This window comes from Dreissena polymorpha, chromosome 3, assembly GCF_020536995.1.
Source record: "Dreissena polymorpha isolate Duluth1 chromosome 3, UMN_Dpol_1.0, whole genome shotgun sequence".
NCBI lineage: Eukaryota > Metazoa > Mollusca > Bivalvia > Myida > Dreissenidae > Dreissena > Dreissena polymorpha.
This window is the reverse complement of record NC_068357.1, coordinates 27,158,415-27,168,347: the sequence shown is the minus strand read 5'-3', so window position 1 is coordinate 27,168,347 and position 9,933 is coordinate 27,158,415. Positions and strand designations below refer to the sequence as shown.

Sequence of the window (9,933 nt, the reverse complement as noted above, 5' to 3'; positions counted from 1 at the left end):
CAATTTAGCCATAACGTTGTTTTAATTTAAAAAATTGAAGGATGTGCATAAAAATTTCAACATATTAACAACAAAACATAGCATATATGCATCATTAAATCAAATTACGTTAGAAAAGAAATAAAACGTGTTGCAAAAACTATGCGATGTCGGTAGGATTCGAACCTGCGCGGGAAGATCCCAAAAGATTTATAGTACATCGCCTTAACCACTAGGCCACGACAACTTCACATTTGCGCAAGCTTAAATTAGATATGCATACGTAAACAGGTAAAAAGGCTCGCCAATCTTTGAAGAAATCGCGAAATCGTATTTTTTCAGATGATATTTGGATCAAAGTCAATATTTATTGTGAAAATAATGTATTCTAAAGGAATTACGTAAACATATAACAAAATTCGAACTTTGAAAAAAATAAAATGCATCTCTCGGAAATAACCGATCATTGAAGATCGACAATGATCGTAAAATAAATCGCGGGAAATCATTAGAGGTGCACTACCTTAATGAGAAACGCGACGCACATACAAAAAAAACCAACTGTAGGACTGGAAGACAGAATTGAGGGACAGACGGGTGCACTATCATAAATCTGTATGCCTTCTCTAAAAGTATCGGCATAAAGAGATCTTCTGATCTTGTACAATGTATTTTCAAATTGTAATTTTCGTGTTGCTTTTTAAGTCTATCTAAACCATATTAGCTCCGGTTTTGACCACGATGGCATAATTACAACACTCTTGCGAAGGTCCACTATAGGATGCCACTTACAACCTTTGAATTATCTAGGCCACAACAAGATGTCACATGTCCAATCTTCTTCACTTTGATGAGTTACATAAGAAGCGGACCAGATCGATTGTTACATGTTTTACTTACGGAAACTCATAGGTAATTCCCGTGATGTTTCGTTAAAACAGTCAAGGGGTTTGAGAAATTGTTTGAATTAAAGGTTGATAATGGACGGACTCACGAAGATGCGCACGCATGGACTCAAGAACGAACAACGGAGAATGGTCGATCAGAAAATCCCACCATGGTGCTCTATGGCAGAGCAAACGGTCTCAAATAACTCGCATATTTAGGGGTGGGGGTAACTGGTCTCCGATCATAAACAGAGCGTTTCGCATACCAAAATGTTCGTTAGACTCTGTAGATTGTGAAATAAAAAAATGTTTGGTTCAAAAGTGCTGGGAGCTGAGAAAACCAGCATATTAGTGCTCAGGTGAGATAAAAACGAAAGTTGTTAAATTGATAACTTAAACGGATATTAGCAGTCACAAATTAATGCATATAAACACTCTAAATGATTTCTGATGTATCACATTATAAACGTCATATTTCCACTTCCGGTCTATGTTGCCAAGATACCGTTGGATATCTCAGCGGTTGGCGGATGTGAAGTTGATTTTCCTTTCATGATGACGTCAGGAACACTTTTTGCCTTTTCGACGTCATAATGACCCACCCTACTTCGCCTAAAACATACGCAAACCTGTGGTACTAAACTTTAAATCGAAATAATACAAACTTTTGCAAATATCTAATGATACATATATCAATAAAACCTGTATTGTGTATGTCACATTTCCAAACATGGCGTTGATCTTATAACCACCAATAACAATACAAGACAATTTTGGCGAAAGCATGATGAACACGGTTTAACCTATTAAACGGACAAAATCATGTGGCAAAATCAGGGTGGTCAATCGACCAACATGAGTCTATCAATATGTATACGTGACGCTTAAACATGAAACAGAAAATTATATTAAAGTATGCTAACAAATATTTAAACCACTATCATGTTCGAACGACAAGCGTACAGCAACGAATGCAGGTCAAGGTTACATTTTCAAGAAATACAGTTCAGACACGATATGATTTTTTTGTAATGAAAAACAAGTTATTTAAAAACCATTTTTAAACACATCTAAATTTAAAAAAAATTATTGCATTTAATCACGCATTTTAATTTAACACAATGCGATCATTCAAAAATACAAAGGAATACGTTTATACGCTAGTACAACCCCTTTCGTTACCGATGCTATAATTTCGCTAGAACAAAACAGCCGTTGTGCAACGTTTAATTTAAATATGTACCGGTACTTAATTTTTCGAAACCGGCGTATTTACAACTTACAATAAATTTATTTAAAATACATGTTCTATAGAGTATTATTTTTATAGTTGACCGTATAGAGTTTCGGTCACAAACACTGCGTCTGATACAGACTGAGACAACACGCAGACAAACCAAATATTGTATACAACAGACGATCATCGATACGCCGTGTCTACGTGATAAGTTAAAAATTTGGATTTGTTTCCCGTTAAAATCATATCGATAAAATGGTATCTACAGCCAGATTCGCACGTAGCCTGGGTTACAGCTGTGGAGATATGCACGATGTACAGAGCATAACATTCATGCATGACACTCCAAAAGTGTACATAACGTCCTTATATTGTCACCAAATTGTATATTTACTGCTTGATATGTTTATAATGCCTTGACATTAACATACATCTACCATAGCAATCGCCATGCATTACAGACTAGGAGTCGGTCCCAGTGATAGACGATTACGGTCTGTATCGGTGTTTCCCAGTGTAATACATGCATTAAAGCTTATTTTCTTAAACTGTACTCGAAATACAAATAAAATAAGTTGTTGTTTTTATAAACAGTCACATTTTGCTTGTGTTGTTCATTATTGATATTCGCCTTGTTGCCACTCGCTCTCAAGTTTAATATAATATACCAGCCACATTCAATAAAATACCCATGCAAGTATGATGAAAAAAGTGCGTCTTTATCGTTCAACTATTGTATTTGTGTGCACAATATATTGTTTAAAAGCAAACTAACAACCAAACAAAAAAGAGCAGCAGAATATAAAGAATTACATATGTTTATATAGAATAATATACTCGCGCTGTATGAAGGTTTTCAATGAGGGTTACAAAAATAGAACAAATATAACCGTTTAAAGCGGGTATATACGATTTTTATATGTGCTGAATTGTAAAATATTGATACAAATATGTAATAATAACACACATTATGCAAGAAAAATGATACATTTAAGACGAATTAAATAAAATGCAGCAAATACAAATTAGCGCCCCGAGCCGATTGTGACGAAGATAATTCGTAATTATTTTCCTACAATAACCGATGCATTCGTCTTTTTAGTAAGTGTTCGTGTGTCGTATGAATCGACATCGCTGCAGGAATTTCAAATGAACCGTTAAACTAAATTTAGATTCACATCGTACAAGCATGATATACATGCTGGCGAATTCGGCTGTACAGCCTTTTTCGATTTCAGAATTAAATATCTGGCTTATTTCGCATTTTTCGACACATGTTCTTCTTAACTTTTATTTTAGTTTATATTGAAATATATGTATAATAAGTTTTTTAAACATTTAATAAATATTTGATAAGATCGTATATACCCGCTTTAACTTCTGCCCGTTGATACAAGAATGATCGCAAAAATATTTATTATCATACATAGCTGTCTGTTTCTTTAAGGTTATTTGTTGATGTCTTATTTTCGAGGTTTGAGGTTAATTGTCTTGATTTAGCAGTTTTGAAACGGAAATACATATTTGGTCAAGCCAATCCTTCGTTTACAAGTACTTGTCAAATTGTATCATTTGTAAATACTTACCAAGGACCGAATTTCCCCGAACATCGCTTCACCACGCCCAGTTTCCACATCAACACAACGCCCACCGCGGCTGCAGCAGCGCCCAACGTGCCGCCACCCCACCGACAATAGCCCCCGTATCCTCTGGTTCTGCCACCGCTGCACTCTCCGCGACCGCAGCAGAAGCCGCTTCCTGGCGTTTGAAAAAAAGATGAAAGCAGGTGTCTTTTTCGATGCTTGCAGATGTGGCCCTTAGCCCACATTAGAGGGGGGAGGGAGGGGGTATCGTTTTATGTTGGTTCTTTGGGATTGTTTACGAGGGTGAAAGATGCTGGGTAAAGATATTTTTTTGCGGACAACAGCGTTATTTTTAAAAAATTAAACATTGTTTAATGTTGTTACGTTACAGTACGACAATCACATAGTTAACGTGTCATTGGTTAAAGAATAAAGTTTAATAGTGGCAATTTTTTAGAAATATATAATTTACCATACGCATTGTGTTTATGAGAGTGGCCATTTTGTTTTTGCCGCTTTTTGAACATCAACGAAAACGTTTAATGTACAAAGCTACATGGTTTATATTCGAGATAAAAACATAACTACTTTAAATTACAATGATTCACTTAATGGTGCACGTATTCTGATCTGTCCCATCCAGAAATAGACAGTTCTTGCATAGAAAATACAGTCTTAGAGCGAATTAATGTGCAGAACATATGTATATATTGTTTACTAATAGGTTGGATAAGGAGTGCACTGATTTCATTTAAATACTTGTACCCCTTGTTATAAAACTTCGAAGAAATGCTTACGTTCATTTTGGCCTGTAATGCACAGGTACCATAACGAATTAAAAAAATACATTTATATGTCAGTTTGACCCTTTAGGTAGGAAGACTTACGACATGTCGTGTTATGATGGTTTACACTTTGAGACGTTGAATTTAAATAAAATGTTAACATGATAAGTTAGAGAGCGAAATTCATCAAATAGCCATATTTTTATAAATTTAAGGACGATAACTCCAATGCACCAGATAAAGAGTTGGCTGGTTATCGAATTAGGTCTCTATGAAATGCTTATACATCGTAATCAGTTAAAGAAAGCGAAGTATCAATTGGAGAAACGTGGTTGAGTATGATAGTGGAAACCAAAAAGTGCAGACGGACTGAAGGAAAGATCGGAAACGATAAGCTTCATTTCGAGAGTTTAACAACCCGGAACCGATTCAAACGTTCGATACCTACAGATAAAGCCAAGTTAGAATTAGTTGGCCATTAAAAATATCCTTAGGCGCACCAATGCCTGCAATTACAATTGAAGTAAAAGACGTGTAGGAGACGACACAAGCAACAGAGCCTAGCCCATGTAAAGGTAAAGAACTCTGATATGTAATAGTTGTGTACGCTGACGAATGGCCTCCCATTCTATCTACAGTTATTAAACATAATTATAAGTGTTGTAACACACTCGGTTAGAAAATATTCCCATATTTGTACCCCATATATGCCATAATCTTTTTGACGTGTATGTATTGTCCATGCATGCTTTCAAAAGAAATCTAGCCTTTGAGCTTCATCGTATATTACAAAATCAAAGTTTGTCCATTTAACCTAGATAAAATACTCGACACATGAAGAACAAACGGATACACGTGGACATATAAAAGAAATTATCACATACATCTGCTTTTGCAACACGCATGTCATAAAACGAAATCTTAAGGTGCAACATGATAGGACATTTACGTACCTGTCCATCGTTGGACTTGTCCGTTTGTTGCTTAGTAACTGAGCTTTCGGTGGAATCAGAATCTGGTGTATTTACACTACCGGTTGCAAAAATCGTAGTCCGTTCAATAACAACGATATCACCGTTTATTGCTGTCGACGTCGAAGGGGTCATAAACGTTGTCACAAGATCTGCAGACGTTTTATTTTCATCATTCGCAAACGTGCTTGTGATGGATTTTAATATCGTCGTCGTCGGTGAAGAACTTTCGGTGGTATTAGACATTGATTTATTTCCACTTCCGGTTGTTAAAATGGTCGTCCGGTCGGTTACTAAGCTTTCACCGGCCCATGCTATCGACAGCGAAGAGGTCTCGGACGTTGTAGGCGTTTTATCTTCTACCGTAGCAGACGTGGTAGTGGAGATTTTTACCGTCGGTGGCGTTGTCACCGACGGCATGTCTGCGGTAGAAGTTATAGTGAACTCCTCGTTTGTTGTGGAATCAAAAGGAAAGCCAGTTACTGCAGTCGACCCAGTCCCACTGTCGACGTAACATCGGTGCTTACCGGAAGCATCGAAAATGGCGGCGCATAAATTTCTGTTACGTCCACGAATTTCGTTGTTGTACTCTGCGTCGATAGCAAAGTAACGAATGTGTCAACGACAGCTTTAGTAGACGATACATTAGCCACAGACTCAGTGGTTTTTGTAATTACATCCACAGGTATGTCTGTAGTTGAATTCATCGTGTCAGGTGTCGAATCTACGCCAGTTCCGGCTGTAGACTCAGTACTAAAGCCCACTGTCGACATGACTTCGGAGCTTACCGGAAAATTGGAAGATGGCGGCGCCATCGTTGTCGTGTCGTCATCGTAGTAATAATACAGCTCCGTAGTCGTCGTTCTAGGGGAAGCAGTGGTCGTGTCGGTGGTGTTTGTATTTTCATCCACAGGCATGTTTGTGGTTGCAGTATTTGCGGACTCCGGTGTCAAATCTAAAGGTTCCAAAGTTCCGACTGTCGACTCAGTACTCAAGGCCCCTATCAACGTGACGCCGGGTCTTACCGGAAGTATCGAAGATGGAGGTGCCATCGTCGTCGTGTCGTCGTCGAAGTAATAATACAGCTCTGTAGTCGTCGTTCTAGGGAAAGCAGTGGTCGTGTTGATGGCGTTTGTAATTTCATCTATTGGCATATTCGTGGTTGTTTTCACCGCGAAATCTTCGTCCGGTGTCGAATCTAAAGGAATCACAATTCCGGCTGTCGACATAGTACTTATGCCCACTACCGACGTGATGTCGGAGCTAACTGGAAGTATCGATGATGGCGGCGCCAACGTTGTCGTGTCGTCGTCGTAGTAATAATACAACTCTGTAGTTGTTGTTCTACTTGTCGGGGCAGCAGTGGTCGTGTCGACGGCGTCGTCGTAGTAATAAAATTCGGTCGTCGTCGGCGGTTTGGGTGCTTCTGTTAAAAAAGATTGACGAGTTGACAATTTAAAAAAGAAACACTTTGTATAAAAGGCTAAGAAGAATATTTTATAGAGCAGTGGAGACGCACTGCTGAAGTATGTTATAAATAATGTTTGCAAAAAAAGTATTATTGCATTAACTCTATCTATAATGCCCTCTGGCGGGGTGCAGAAACCTGGAAAAAGGAGGGCTTGAACGGGAGAAATCGTGTATTAACACAGCGATTCACGTGCCGTTCAAGCCCTGTTATGTGCTTTTCATATCCATAATCTGGTCAACGCGCAGTTACTTCCCTTCTCCAGCCTTCGACGACTTTCCAAGCATAAATGGAGAACTGAATAAGCACCAGATTTCTCATGTATGCAGGGATAATGACTATTTAAATCCTTTTTTCAAATTATATCATCTGCACTCTCTTGACAATAGCTTTATTTTATTGGCAACGTCAATGAAGTTAAGGTTATTTAATAAACACTTACAAACGACTATGCTGTAAATGTAAGTGTGTATGTACCTTCAACGTTCCTGCTGTAAATTCCAAAATAATATGGTATGTGTGATTTGTTTATGCAATAATAGCGAAAATACACATTGTCTCGGACATGATCATCTGCGGGCGCACTCGGGGCAGGAACGGATTTTTATAGCGCGCGCAGATGATCATGCCCTCGAAAACGAGTATTATCTCTATAATCATTAACATTATAGCTTTGATACGTGAAACATTTTAGTAATATTTAATGGTTTGTTGCAAATCGCACATAAATTATGTTTGAAATCAAATAGTTCTCCCTACTAACATGCCCTTGCTTCGATAGATAATAGAATGGAAACTCAATTATCTTACTGTGTGTATGTGTGTGTTTTCCGAAGTGCGTGATGTTCTTACGAGCCGGAGGCTGCATTCTGTGCGGACCCGGAGTGTACAATTAGACTCACGAATATTTGAAAAACGAAGTTTGAATGATAAATATGCGATAACCATCTATTTGCTTTTTAACTTTAATATATTTTTTTATTGTTAGTGTGTGTGGGGGGGAGGGGGGGGGGAGCGGAGTATCCGGAAGAAACCCCACCAGTCTGGTATGGTACTAACTGAATTCACATCCTTCCGAGCTAAACAGACAGCTGCAACTATCATATTTGACCTTTATTGGTTACTAAAACCATCAATGAATCAATGCACTGCATTCATCACAGTATGTTCCACTCAAAATAAGAGTACATGCAGAACTTTATTGGCATGATAATTTTGTTAAGATTTATCATACGCTGGGTCGAGTGACCTGAACCATAAACAAGCCGTGAGAGGGTTTAATGCATGTGCGTAAAGTGTCGCCCTAGATTATCCTGTGCAGTCCGCACAGGCTAATCAGGGACGTCATTTTCCGCTCTTGTGATATTTTTCTGTTTAAAGAGTCTCTTCTTAGCAAAAATCCAGTTAAGGCGGAAAGTGTCGTCCCTGATTAGCCTGTGCGGACTACATAGGTTAATTTAGGACGGCGCTTTACGGACATGCATTAAACCCCTTTTCACAGAGCACGGCCCAAATATTTTCAATATTGGTCCACTTGCATATGCTGATGTTGCGGTTGATGAAAAGGTCTGAAAGAAGTGTTTTCGCCGTTTATATATGAACAAGTGTTATTTATATGCGTTTTACCATGAAAGATTCCATCATATTTAAAAATCATGTTTATGACAATGTCATTATGTAAATAGTAATTAAAGAACATACCGGTTTCGCTCGGCGTTTCGTCTGTTACAGCTCTGTCTGCGGTCGTCTGCAAACGTTACATCAAAGATGTTTAACAGATTGTAAAAGTCAATTATTTTAACAGTCTGCAACATCGAAATGGTTTGTTTTATTTAATAACGAGGATTAGGATTTACTAAACTTTAGAAAAAAAATAATGTTATTTTTTTATTTTCGTCGGGGTGGGCCTACAGGTGGAATAAGGTGATAACAGGACAAATGTTCAAGCCTCCATTAGATCTAGATCACGTATGTACTTAAATTAAGGCTTAAAATACTCACCCCGAGCATCTGCATTTTATGTGAATGATCGAGAATACAACCGGGTATCAATTTAGTTGCAATAATCCAACTCCTAGCCACTTACCTCCTGGATGTACGTTTGTACTCAAACAAGCTCAAGCATTTAATAACTAGGTACCAATTAAACTAGCGAAGAACTTTTCTTAGCTTAAGGTTCATGGGGGGATAAAATTCATTAAAACTTCGCTTTGGTTTTTCTTCATTGAATGTGGTACAATATGGTCAAACTATATATCATTTTAAAGCTAAAGACGGATAGAATAACATAAACACATTTTTGACATTCAATATTTGTGTGCTTTATTCGTATTTTGGTTTAAAACCAATACTTTTTTACACTAATTTACAAAATCTCAATCTAAAGTTAGGAATGATATGCACTACCTTAAGTTGAATAAATACAAAGCTATATACATATACAAGGTCAAGTTAGCAACATTTCACAGAAAGTTATTGTCATAAAACAACAAATGAGTTTTTATTCAACTGCCTTTTTGGATAAATATCCTAAACATAGTTCTAAAAATAACTAAAACGTAACTACTTTTTAACAATCCAGGTATGGTGGATAATAAGAGTCACAATTCTATTTCAAAGGCTTAACAATTTTGTTATTTACCTCTCAACCAAATTGCAAATTTTAAACCATCTCAAATTGAAATAGATTGCAGACGACATATAAAATTGTAAAGGAATATAAAGAAATTGGCAAAACGATTGATTTTATATTTCGATTCCTTATACCCATTTGAAAGCGTGGCCATCGCTGTGATCCGTAGAAAAACGTGCAAAACAAATCGGTCGAAACCACGTGCAGTGGTGAGAAAACCGGGTATGTGTATACACATACCTGAGATAACACATGCTTATTTTGACAGTTTGGTGGCAACTTGTAAAACAACTATTAACATTAATCAGCAAGAGATCGCACTAAATAACAGAAATGACCGCGTAGAGATATCATCACTTACCCTATTTGAAATAGTTTCCAGCTGAAAATT

The 9,933-nt window shown here is 37.4% G+C and overlaps 1 protein-coding gene across 1 annotated transcript; it reads right to left on the bottom strand.

Moving 5' to 3' along the window:
* Positions 1-1,238: 1,238 nt before the first annotated feature.
* Positions 1,239-6,052, bottom strand: LOC127873398 (uncharacterized). The gene is made up of 3 exons (XM_052417250.1): positions 5,425-6,052; positions 3,690-3,861; positions 1,239-1,478 (listed from the first exon to the last, which is right to left on the bottom strand). The coding sequence occupies exons 1-2, from the start codon at positions 5,860-5,862 to the stop codon at positions 3,739-3,741; spliced, it is 561 nt and encodes a 186-aa protein (XP_052273210.1). The 5' UTR covers positions 5,863-6,052; the 3' UTR covers positions 1,239-1,478; positions 3,690-3,738.
* Between the last annotated feature and the right edge of the window lie 3,881 nt (positions 6,053-9,933).

Bases quoted from the DNA above. Each gene is read 5' to 3' on its own strand.
- LOC127873398 (XM_052417250.1), bottom strand. From the start codon at position 5,862: ATGCCGTCGGTGACAACGCCACCGACGGTAAAAATCTCCACTACCACG. The intron at 3,862-5,424 runs GTACGTAAATGT...TTCAAACGCCAG, and splicing joins ACAAGTCCAACGATGGACAG to GAAGCGGCTTCTGCTGCGGT.